Here is a 12,555-nt window from a genome sequence, read left to right as displayed (position 1 = left end):
ACGCCTTCGCCCACATTCCAGCCCCCCGTAAACAAGGCGAGCGCCCCGTGCTGCGGTAGACAGAAGGACCCCTGTATTGGCAGTGGGGCTGCAGCCTCCTAACTCGCTATCCTGCAGTAACTGGGGCACACAAGGCAGTTCTATACATTTGATCAAGCGAACCAGCAAAAATCAAATGCTGCTCTCCCAGGCTTCCCCTCATTGGTCAGCTTACAGCGGCTGCTCTTAAAACCTTCCCACGGTCTTCGCGCTGCCATGGTCTCATCTACACGGTGCCTATTGCAATAACCCAGGTTCCCAGTGAACTAGAGCTGGCAGCAGTGGGTGTGGAAGCTCCGTAGAGAACAGTGGGGGCCTGGGATGGAATAAGGGATGCTGGGAAGGTCCAGACAGAAGGGTACTGAGAGAGGACGCTTGTGCATTTTATATCCTACGTCATTGCCTGGAGGCGGCTTTGGCATGCTGGGGGTGGGAAGAGGATGTGTGGGGGGAGGTAACCCCACCACCTCTTAACCTCGCTCCAGAAGGGCGTCTCTTACTGAGGCCACAAAGAGGTCCCCGATTTTCTCCGTGGCGTCCCACTCGGCCACGCGGGAGAACAAGGCGATCTGGAACATGGAGTGGCAGTGCAGGATCTCCTTGAGGCGGAAGAAAACCACCTGGCACTTCCTGGCGCTGAGGGCCTTGGGTTCCATCTCCATCAGGGGGTGTCTGTAATCCTGTAAGCCAGGGGAGAGGGGTTAAACGGGCTTTCCCACCCTCCTCCTGCCCTCGCTGCCCCAGATCGGGCCCATCAAAGGAGCCAAAATGAGTTGGGTGTCCCCCTGTGAACGTCCCAGCCTTAATGGTCACGTCTCAGCTCCCAGCTGTGGAACAGGGATTTTCCTGCTCCCTCTCTCATGCTCTTAGACAAACCATCAATTAGCCCCTAAGCTCTCCGGAGCAGGGGCCATCTCTTACCCCAGGTACGTCCGGCACCTCACACCCGGGGACCCTGCTCCCAGCTGGAGCCCATCGTCCCTACCATAGTGAACCGGTTTGATGATTTTTAAAACACTCTCCCTCCCCTGGCTCACTCCAGCAGTTTTCCCACATTGTTCCCCACTGCTGCTCCTCCTTCATGTTCCCATGGCCCCCGCCGTTCACAGCCCTCGCTGTGCTTTGCAAACGTTAATGAGTTTGTGCCTCTTGGCCAAAGCCCTCCATGCGCCACGGCTGCCCAGGGTCCCCGCTTTGTGGCAACTTCAGATCAGTTTTTTTTTTTTTTTTTTTAAACGGAAAGCACCACAGAGTTCCCTGGGTGCGGGGGGCTGGGGGTGTGAATCAAACGATCCATGGCACATTCCCTGCATTGTCTAAATGGATGTGTGATTCATTTCATGGTGCCCCTGAATTTTCAGTGAGCTGCAGAGATTGTGCGTTGAAGTTACGTGAGCCATGGAGCTCAGAGAGGCGGGAAGGGAGAATCTGGAGCCTAGTTTAGGACTGCATGATTAGCGTATTTGCTGGATGCTTCTACTAAATGATCAGCAGTGAAACGGTTTAATGTACCCATTTAAATTGTTATTGTTAGGCTTCAGAGTTAACAACCCACCTAGCTGCCTGGGGGCAGTTCACACTCCTCAGCACTACTGTTTAAGGCTGTCTGAAGACTCAGGCAGACGTCCTGGCCTCTGTTACACTCAGGGCTTTCTTTGCAACCGGAAGTGGTGGAAACAATTCTCTTTTTAACAAAAGCTTCAATTCTACAGCCTAACACTACAGCAAGTCCCACAGCACTGCAGAGTCAAGGATCCCCTCCCCCCTGGCAGGTAGCCAAGTCCAGAAGCTGTCATGGCTACTCCATCATCTTACCTAAAGACAGGGGTGAAAGTAAGTTAAAGGATTTACCGGTATGCCAGAGTCCTGAGCAGGGGCGTGGCACTCCCGGAGCTACCAGCTGCAGAAGTGGCTGGAAGCCCCGGGACTCAGGGGCAATTTAAAGGGCCCAGGACTCTGGCCACCGCAGTGGCGTTCCGGGCCCTTTAAATCACTGCCAGAGCCCTGCCGCTGCTACCCCAGGGCTCCAGGAGCCAGGCTCGGGAGGCGATTTAAAGGCCCCTGGGCTCCGGTTGTTGCAGGGAGCCCCGGGCCCTTTAAAATCGCCAGCCTGGGGAAGCCAGTCGCGTCTGGCACGGCATACCGGCTCTTGCCCATATGCCGTACCGGCTCACTTTCACCTCTGCCTAGAGATCAGTCTCACTGAGGTTCCCTCCCCCTCCATCCCCCACGACTTTCCCTATTAAGGTTTCTAAATGGGATGGGGGGGAGGGGATGTTCCCATCTATCCCATCCTCCCCAGCCCTCCCATTCACAGATGTCTGTAGTCTGTCTGTGCTAGGGTGGGTGACTCAGGTGGGCTTAAGATTGGCGTCACCTGGAGAATCCGCTTTAACGAATCCACGTAGCTCGTCTCACTCTGCACGATGGAGCCCAGGATGTGACGCCGCACCACCTGCAACACCCACACCAGGGTTACGGTCAGAAACGGGTGCAGAGCCCCTCCATCAGCACACACACACACACACACACACACACACACCCCTAGCACCACAGCACAGAACATGTACATCCTCACAGACATCGGTGGGAGGAAAGAGAAAGAGGGAAAGGACCGGGGGAAGGAAAAAAAAAGTGACAAGGTGTCCGGCTGTAGCTCCACTCACAGAAGCAGAGCTATTTTGCTCACTCACAATGCTGCCTGGTGCTAGGACCCAGCAGAGCTATGTGGAGCTATTTTGCTGCCTTATCTTTTTTGATCAGATTGGACGGTGGTGAGGCAATTTAGTTACTCAACATACAGCTACAAAAAACACACAGGGGGGGAAATGAGGCCAGCTGAACACCAGCATATTGGAAAGTTTGAGGAAGTCTGGTAAAGGCTCCACCCATATTTGTGTGTCTACAGCCGCTGATCCTCTTGGGCCTCCCACTAGATGAAAACTTGTTCCTCCAGCTCCCAAGCCCAGCATCCCTCCCCTTGGGCTTACTGCACTTAATGCTCTAAAACGTAGCCATGTTCTGGTGCTTCCAACCCCCAGGCACCCTCCAGAGCGCCCCCTGCAGGCCATGAGAACCTCACATGCACCAAGACGGACTTCCCACCATCTCCAGTGTGCCACAAACCATGGAGACAGGTAACCAGGCACCACTGGGTTCTGCTGTGCTGGAGAGGACCAAGCGGAGGTAAACAGCCCTCCTCTCCTCCCCAGAAGATCCTGCCAACCCTTGGAGACAGCTACAGCAGATAACAGGGGGAGCATGGTTAACAGTGATTTGAGCATTGGCCCAGGGTTGAGAGTTCAATCCTTGAGGGGCCACTTAGGGATCTAGGGCAAAATCTGTATTTGGTTCTGCTAGTGAAGGCAGGGGCTGGTCTCAATGACCTTTCAGGGTCCCTTCCAGTTCTATGAGATAGGTATATCTCCATTTATTTTATTTTAACGGGAAGCAACGGAAGGAGCTATGCTGGCTGGGGTTCTTGCCAGAAGATCAGGTAATTTCAGACAAGCCTCAAGCAACGGGATGCTTCACAAGTTAAGCCACTGGATGGTTCAACCCCACTTGTGACCACAGATTTATGACCAGCAGGGGAAGCTCGCACATGGCAAGCCTCTGGGGATTGTTTAAATCCTATAGAACATAGACAGGTATTTGTTAATGTCAATGAGCCTTAGCTTTTGCTGAAACCTGGTAGGGATCAATCTCTGGGTTCCAAACATGACATCTAATAGAGCTCGCTGAAATTTTCCAAACATTTTGTTCGAAAGTGACCTTTTTTAGGCAATCTAATTTTTCCCATAAAAACTGGACAGTCGAAATCTTTTGTTTTCATGCAAAAGATGCTCTTTGGCCAATAATTACTCCACACCCCCTCGATATTTAACCATTTAAATGACTTTTTTGATAAAGGCTTCCATCAAAGATTCAAAAAAGAAAAACGGCACAAAACAGGCCCCATTCGGATCCTTTGAAATAAAAGCAACTTTGCAAAGAGGCTTCCACCAGCTCTGGATCGAGGAGACAGCTCTCTACACCACCACCATCCTACCGGGGGTGGTCAACCAGGGGAGGTCAAGTCCCATGTACTCAGCACCTTCACCCTACCACAGACCTGTTGAGGGCTTAATCCATCCGGCATGGGGCCAAGCTCTGGAGGCGGGTGTTTCATGTCCGAGACCATGACCTCCAAGAACCCCATGTCTTCCTCCTCAGAGTCACCTGGAAGACAAAACGCACAAGCAATGAACACCTGAGTGGCGCGCCCAGCAGAAGGGCCAATGGCTAGTACCTTGCATGGGCCAGTGTGTCTCTTAAAGCTTCCTACACCAGGGGAGGAGCACACGTGTCCACTGAGCATCCTGCCCCTGCATTCTGGAGGGCTCCAGGCGCTTACCATTCAGATCACAAGCACTTTGCAGTGGGCACCATGGCCTCTCCCAGGCTGCAGACAGTGCTGGCACTAAGAATATCCAGAGTATTTGTCCAGCCTGCACTCACCCCACGCCCCCCAACACACTCCCTTGCCATGGAGGGGGCTGGGGCTGGTAACCCGGTGGTTAATGCACTGGCCTTTTCTCTCTATTGGCATCAAGAACGAACCTAGAAACTTGAATATGCCGGTCTCGTCCTATGTCTTAGGCATTACCCTGGGCGGAGAGGCACCCCCCACTGCTCCAACCCTGAGTTCAATCCTTGAGGGGGGCCATTTAGGGATCTGGGGCAAAAATCTGTCTGGGGATTGGTCCTGCTGTGAGCAGGGGGTTGGACTAGAGACCTCCTGAGGACCCTTCCAACCCTGAGATTCTATGATTCTATGACCCACCGGTCAGCAGAATTGGTAGCTCAAGCATGGCCCTGGGACTGAAGAATAAACTGTCTGCCCGGGTGGCTGGGGCTCCGCTCATTGCCACGGTTGGTTCAAGGAGCAGAGGGTTCCTCTCTAGGCAGCAGCATGTTGCACAACTGCATAGTCCAAGCCGGGACTTACGGGAAACCCTGAACGCTGACACCAGATACCACTGGGCTGCATTAACCAGCCCAAGGAATTTGAGAGGTAGGGACTGGAGAACCACTGAGGTCTCCGCCTGGAACGAATTCCCGTTGGGTTTGTTATAGCCAAGCCCTGGCTCTATCCGCGCCGGAGGGCACAGGACCAGCGAGCCGAGTGCCCCGTCTGCCCCTGAATGTCATGGCCAGCCAAGCACCCATTCTGCCAAGCAAATGCCTGTAGCAGGGAAATCAAACTCACTCGGGGGTTTAAACCCATTTAATTCTGCAAAGCTCCAACCAACCTCCCATCTCAGGTCCCTGCTGAACAGAATGATCCCAGCAACGGACCACTGGGTTTTTTTTCCATTGTTCCTCATGGCTTCTTCAGAAATCAAACCCAAGCAAAGGGGGCAAGGGGAGGAAAACGGACCCCGTGCAGAGAGAAGCAGGAAGGAGTGAGCAAGACTGGGGAGCAGAGGCAGCAGGAACCGAACCTACCTGAGAAGGGGAAGCCCAGAGGGACACACCTCCCCTTACCTGAGGCAGAGACCGAAGAGGAAGAGGAGGAGGAGGAGGAGACAATATAATCGTTTTCAATGGAGCCCCGTTTCCTCCACATTCTGCCCGCTGCATTCTCCCGCAAGCACTGCCTGTCAACTTCCTCTCCCCCCACCCCCGTTCTAGCTTTACGGCTATAAATAGCCGCGGGAGGAAGGGCGACTGCCGGGGACACTCTGGGCTGGTGCGGGTGGAGACGGGGAGGGGAGGTGCCTAGTAACGAGGGGGATCAGAGGGCTGCAGGAACACAGCAGCTGCTTGGCTCACAACTCCCGAGTGACCTTTTTCCTTCCCTAATTTTGGAAGGGCCGCTCAGCTCGCTGTCGCTCGGCTCCAGCCCCAGAGTGGCAACCACGGCGAGGGATGGGCGGGGAGACCGAGCCGGAGGGAGCCCATCTCTGCTCGGACGCTGCTCTCGGGGAGCGGCGGCTGGTCTCCGAACCAGAGCCCAAGCCCCTTGCTGCAGAGGCAGGATCAGCCTGTGGAGACCTGCACGGGGGGGTGGGTGTGTGGGGTGGCCTAGGCACGGACCCCGTGGGTGCGCCCGGGCTGGAGGAGAAAGTGATGGGTGCAGAGCAAGCTCCCCTCCCCCCACCTCCACCCCGAGCACGCCCCATGCCCCCGTCTCCTCCCAGCACTCGTAACAAGCTCCGGGAGGAGGAGCGGGAACACGGCGCGCCCAGGGGAGGAGGCGGGGATGGAATGGGGCGGGGCAGGCACCCACCAGCGCCAGGAGAAGTTGGCGCCTATGGTGGGGGGAGGGCATAGGATGGCAGACGACAGCCAGGTTTATCCCTAACTAGATGCGTCACCTAGGACGTCTCTTCCCTTGGACAGGAAGCAGCTATTCACTGCGGTCACGACCCATCGGGTCACCCTACGGGCTGCTCAGACTCCTTTTCTGCTATGGATTGGAACCAAGGATGAGAGCGGATTAGAAAATGGGGCTTCTCCCACCACGAACCCGTGGAACATGTCAACAGAAACTGAACGTTTACGTCAAACGGCCAAAAACTAGACAATTTCCATGAAAATCTGTTTAGTCAAAAACCCTATTTTCCAATGGGAAAACACCTTGATGGAAACTTTCTGACCAGCCCTACTAAATATCCCTGACTTAACAAGGCGGTGCTAGTTACTGTACCCGTGCCCCCAAGGGGCACCCCACAATGTCAGCACCCCCCAGTTCAGCATTTCCCTCCCATTACTGGAGAGAAGGAGGTTCCACCACCGAAACTCTAGCTCAGGAGTTAGCAACCTTGCAGAAGTGCTGGGCCGAGTCTTCATTTACTCACTTTAACTTAAGGTTTCGCGTGCCAGTCACACATTTTAATGGTGTTAGGTCTCTTTCTATAAATCTATACTATATAACTAAACTATTGTTGTATGTAAAGTAAATAAGGTTTTTAAAACAGGATGGTATGATGGGATAGCCTAATTTTGGCAATTAATTGATCTTTTGACTATTAGCAGTAAATATGCCCAATGGCTTGTGATGGGACGTTAGATGTGGTGGGATCTGAGTTACTGCAGAGAATTCTTTCCTGGGTGCTGGCTGGTGAGTCTTGCCCACATGCTCAGGGTTTAGCTGATCGCCATATTTGGGGTCGGGAAGGAATTTTCCTCCAGGGCAGATTGGCAGAGGCCCTGGGTGGTTTTCGCCTTCCTCTGCACCATGGGGCACGGGTCACTTGCTGGAGGATTCTCTGCAGCTTGAAGTCTTTAAACCATGATTTGAGGACTTCAGTGGCTCAGAGACAGGTTTGATACAGGAGTGAGTGGGTGAGAGTCTGTGGCCTGCGTTGTGCAGGAGGTCAGACTAGATGATCATAATGGTCCCTTCTGACCTTAAAGTCTGAGTCTATGCAGAGCCCCCCAGACCGGTGGCCAGGACCCAGGCAGTGTGAGTGCCACTGAAAACTGGCTCATGTGCTGGCTTTGGCACGTGTGCCATAGGTTGCCTACCCCGGCTCTAGCTGGTTTCCTCTCTCCTCTTTCACGTGCTGCCAAAAGGCTAACGAAAGGGATTTGGTTTGGCACAGTTGTTTCCATGGAAATGAAGCAGCAACACTCAGGATTACAACAGACCCGGGTGGCAACCGCGGGAAGATCCAGATTTAGTCACAAGGGGCCAGATCCTTTGCAGGCAGCAATGCCAACCCAGCCAAGGAAGTTACGCTAGTTACTCCAGCAAAAGGTTCTGCCCCAGCACATTGTTCTGGTTCAGTAACAGCAGCAGAAGCAATGCAGGAAATAAAACAGGAACGTGATTTTTATAAAAAAAAAATATGACTAACCAAAACAGGTTTTAGGCCAGAAGCATCTGGCTTTGTTTTCTCAAAACGTGCTGAGCGCCCACCGCTCCTACCGAAGACAAACACTTTCGACATTCAGGCCATTAGGGGACAGCTTTTCAAAAGACCTAGGGGACAGATTTTTCAAATGCTCCCCACTCCGAACTGGCACCAGATGACGACTAGTTCCCATCAAGACACAGATTTTCAGAAGAGCATAGCCCTCAACCGGAGTTCGTTTCAAAACCTGCCCATGACTTTTCAGCACCTAAGTGGGAGCAGGGTTCTTTGGAAAACCCGGCCCTGAATGAAGGGTGCTTTTAAATGTACAGCCTTTTGCTTGCATTTCCAGCTTGAGAGTCATGAAGGCTTTGATAGGTTTTAGAAAAACTAAATAGGAAATGGATTCTGGGATGAGTTTTTAAAAGGTACATAAAGGTTTGACATGTAAACTCCCCCCCGCTGTTGGAATCCCTCATACAACTGCCTTGCACTAGGCAAGGGGCAAAGTTTTCACAAGAACCTAAATCCCATCTTCAAAAGTTAGACACTTAAGAGCCTAAGTCACTTAGGTGCTCTGAGCAATTCCACGCTAGAGCCCAAGAGTGAGAGAGTGCAAAAAGGAGGCAAAAAGCATAAGTTGGGAGGGGGGGGAAATCAAATTGCGATCACCTCATCATTCGTAGTAAACACCAGAAATCCTTGTATTTTCAGTTTGTGATTTTTCTCTCTGTAAAATCAGTTATTTTGCACCTGACACCGACCGCCTCAGCGCCAGTTACCTGGGGCTTCTTTCCGGTGCAAGAAGGTCACTTTGCGCATGACCGCGATCTTCGTCTTCTCCAAGCCGTCCTTTGTGCCGCTTCTGGCGGCTTTCATCAGCTGAGTCATCTGAGGAGAAGAGACACAAAGAAGTGACCATCTCTGTCAATCCTCCAGCCCCGGCTGCTCCATCCCAGAGCCCACGCTCCCTGCCTCTTTGCGAGGAATGGTTCTACTTCCAAGACACAAGAGCAGCTCTTTCTCCCCATGTCAACCACACACACAGACACACACTTCATGGGGGGGGGGGCGGGGGGGTGGAGGGGCACGGACCCTCTCGGCCCTAAAGAAATGGCTTTGAAAGAATGAATAATTTCTTTCAATAGCAGCTTTACAAATCAGCCACACTTTATATTAAGGATCCCTTTGTAAAGGGTTAAATTATTCAGAGATGTTATTAGCGTGTTCCAGGCATGAGTAGTACGTGCTACAGCTGGCTTGCAGCACAGCACTAGAAAGCGTTCTGGATGGTTTATAAGCAATCTCTCAACCCAAGGTCTCTCTAGCAATCTGGAGCAACTGACAGGCATTTACCGAAGCATCTATTAACCCTTTAGAGATGAAACCTTAGTATAAAGTGCGATCTATTTACCTAGAGAGATTCCCGTTGGCGATACCATCATAGGAGCCTGAGGAGCAGTTTCTTGCAGCAAGTTCTGCTCTTTTCCATCTCCGAAAAAGAGGAAATGCCACTTTTTTGGTTTAAACTTGTGAATTTAGTAACGGGGTGGGGATTGTCAGACGCGCGGCATTGGCCGACTCTGCTCCTGTCAAAGCGGAGGGCAGAACTCCGGCTGGCTTCAGTGGGAGTGAGGTTAGGCTGATCAAACCCTTTGCGGATGCTGCTGGATAGCCCCAGGGCCTGAAGTCCTATTTACACCCAGGACAGGGCAGCAGCAATGCAAGGCTCCCCCACACATCCTGCCAATGTGCTCTGTGGCGGCATCACCTCCGGGGTAGAGAGAGCTCAGTCTCCGGGGCCCTGTCTGTCCTCGGCCTCTCTGCTGAGCCTACCAGCCAGGCAACTGGACTGAGCCCCAAGAACCATCTCCACATGCGCCACCAAACCATCAGCGGATGGTGGCATCTTCTAGTCCCTGCCCGCCTGGCCGGATGCAGACGGGATCACAGTCCCAATCTGCCAGTCCGACACGCCAGCCTGCCCACCTCCTCTTCTGGCATTTCCCATTGGACTAGACAGCAGCAGCGCTCCAGGGTCTTTACCGCCTCCGCTCTGGGACCAGCCTCGGCCCAGCTCCAGCCATGGGGCTCTAGGAACGCATCGCCAGCCAGCTGCACGCGAGCGATCCTACTGACGTGATGGCTTCCCTTTAACGCCAATCCCTTCGGGAGCTCCCCCGCCCTTTGGCACGCGACCCTCACTTGGATCCATCCGACACATTAAAAGGGCTGGCGTCCCACACAGAGGGAAGGTGGGAAGAGCAGGTTCATGGTGAAGCAACGCAGCAGCCCAGTGCACGTCCTCACAGGGGACCTGGCCACCGTCTCCAGGGCACCACGTTCCCGCTGAGGATAGCTGGAGCATAGCACACCCCTGCTATGCCTACTCCCCATTCCCTGCCTGAAGGAAAGGCAGCCTGCTGGGAACCCCACCAGCAAGGGGCACATCGCCATCCACGTGGGACAGAGAATCTTCCCTGTAGTGACCCATCAGATTCGGAACAGGGTTTGAGCATTAGATATTCCGTGAACATTTAAAGCAGGAAGGGATTCTCAGGGTGGCCAAATGGGAAGGGGAAAGACTGTGCTCATCTGCTCAAGACCAGCTTAGTTTCAAGCTAGAAGCACCATTAACAATTTTACCACATCTGGCAATCTCCCCCCACACCCTCTTCCCTGGTATTTGTGAACCATGGCTATTTGTACACGCGGGAGCTTTGCAGTTGTACCTGAAAATCCAACACCTGCACGTGCAAAGTGTCCGTTTGCAAACTGCAGGGGTTAGAGATCAGTGCAGCACCCGGAGGGCAGCCGCACACACTCTGCTGAGAGCAGGACACCTGTATCTGGCCCCGATGGTTCAGAAGATACTTGTAGCCATCACCACTGGTGGGTACGGACTAGAGCTGGTCAGAAAAATCTTGACAGACCCATTTTCCATCAGAGAACGCAGTTTCCTCAAAGTTAAAACTTTTCCCGAAATGTGTCAATTCCACCAAAGATTCATTTTGGATAAAACCCTCCAAAAAGTTCCAACAATTAAAAACAAGGTTCCTTTTGGATATTTTTAGAAAAAATAGTTTGATTTTTCATTTTGAAAAAACTGACTTTTTAAAAAAATGTTGTATTATAATATAAAATTTAAAAAAGTTAATCAAAACAAAATTAATTGACCAAAAAAAATTGGAGTTTTCTTTCATGGAGTGTTTAGAAATTTCCAGGTTTTATTTGTAACTGGAATGAAGACAAATGTGAAAGTCCCTAAATCCTTCGTGAAATGGATTTGCCAGCCTCCACACAGGTCTACCCCTGACCTCTTTCGGGTGAACCTTTGTAACCCCAACCCAGGTCCGGTGATTGCAACAAGGAGATGAAGTTCGGTCTCTTACCACCAATCTCTGGTGTTGCAGTATTACAGCATGGTACCAGCAGTGGGATTTGAACCCACGCCTCCTGGCCCAGATCTGTGGCACGCTACTATTACAATATGGGGCCTTCAACCAGTCGCTACGTTGGAGAATTTAACTAGTGCCCATTTTGTGCTGCAGCCCTGAATAATTTTGATGGAGGACGGCGTTCAAATTCCACCTTTTGGAGGACGACTTACGGCAGGTTTTTAACAGGCAGCTGTTTCAGGCCACTGAAGGTTTAGAATTTCGGAGGAATCCCCGGCTGAGATGGATTAATGGGCAGAGGGCAGGCGAGGCGGACAAAGGTGCAGGTTAAATGCAAGAGATCAGATTCTTATTGCTCTCATGTTTTAGGAAGCGTCATAAGCAGCAGTACTGAGAGATGAACCCCAGAGCAAAGACGGGACAATCAAATGAGGGGCCAGTCAAATACGATTTCCATTTTCAGTCTTGGGCAATGGATCAGATAACACAGTCATTTTTGTACAGAGGTTCCACCTACAAATGGTTTATGAAGGGTTACTGGACTGCTCTAAGCATGTTCGAGACATCAGCAGCGTGTGCTAGGCATGGTTATAAGCATGTCACTAGCAGGCATTAGAGCAAACAGCCGCATGCCAACCTTTCACACATCCTCTATACCAGCCAAAAAATACAGGTGTTCAGAAACACCATATTCAGAGCGCTCTCAAAAACGCTAAATGTCCCTCTCAAAACGTGTGTATTTCAGGGCTGCTGGAGGCGCTGGTATTAAGAAGTGGATTGCAGTAACTATTTGTGTGGCCAAACATTTTGAGAAAATGGAAATCTGCAATTCCTCCCTCGGACACAGACTGGCTTAGTGAGCTCTCTGCTAGCGCATGAATAGGAAAAAAAAAATCACTGTCTAATAGAAATGTTTGGGAGAGGAGGAATGAGGATGCCTGGTCATTCATGAAACCGTTACATATTTTTGCAGTTTAGTATATATTAGTTAACATAGCTTATGTTCACGTTTATCTATTTAGTCACTGACCTGATACCCTGCATGACCTCCTCGGGCTCATTTGATTTTGTTTCCATTTTTTCCAGGTTTAAAAAAAAAAAAATGAAGGCTGAATTTTGTTATTTACATGCCACTTCCATGTTGGGCCTGTATTTACATATGTTTGGTTTCCTTTTGTGTTTATATTTTATATAAAAAAAGGGCTTTAAAAAAAGGTGTTATAGATGGTTATTAGCAACCTATCGACCTACTGGGCTCTACAGCAATCAATTAA

The 12,555-nt window shown here is 51.5% G+C and overlaps 1 protein-coding gene across 7 annotated transcripts in view; it reads right to left on the bottom strand.

Moving 5' to 3' along the window:
• ARHGEF10L (Rho guanine nucleotide exchange factor 10 like) overlaps positions 1 to 12,555 on the bottom strand; it is a 159,716-nt gene that overhangs the window by 76,285 nt on the left and 70,876 nt on the right. For 5 of the 7 annotated variants that reach the window (XM_039509009.1, XM_039509008.1, XM_039509011.1 and 2 more), the window contains 4 exons: positions 8,666 to 8,774; positions 4,154 to 4,260; positions 2,417 to 2,494; positions 540 to 719 (listed from right to left, as the gene is read on the bottom strand). In XM_039509009.1, coding sequence (XP_039364943.1) covers positions 540 to 719; positions 2,417 to 2,494; positions 4,154 to 4,260; positions 8,666 to 8,774 — 474 coding nt within the window. Of the gene's footprint in view, positions 1 to 539; positions 720 to 2,416; positions 2,495 to 4,153; positions 4,261 to 5,568; positions 5,694 to 8,665; positions 8,775 to 12,555 lie in introns of those variants that run through there. The other 2 variants (XM_039509013.1, XM_039509014.1) reach the window with 1 other exon arrangement.

This window comes from Mauremys reevesii, linkage group 21 (assembly GCF_016161935.1).
Source record: "Mauremys reevesii isolate NIE-2019 linkage group 21, ASM1616193v1, whole genome shotgun sequence".
In the NCBI taxonomy this organism is placed as follows: Eukaryota; Metazoa; Chordata; order Testudines; family Geoemydidae; genus Mauremys; species Mauremys reevesii.
This window is presented reverse-complemented; position numbering and strand designations above follow the sequence as displayed.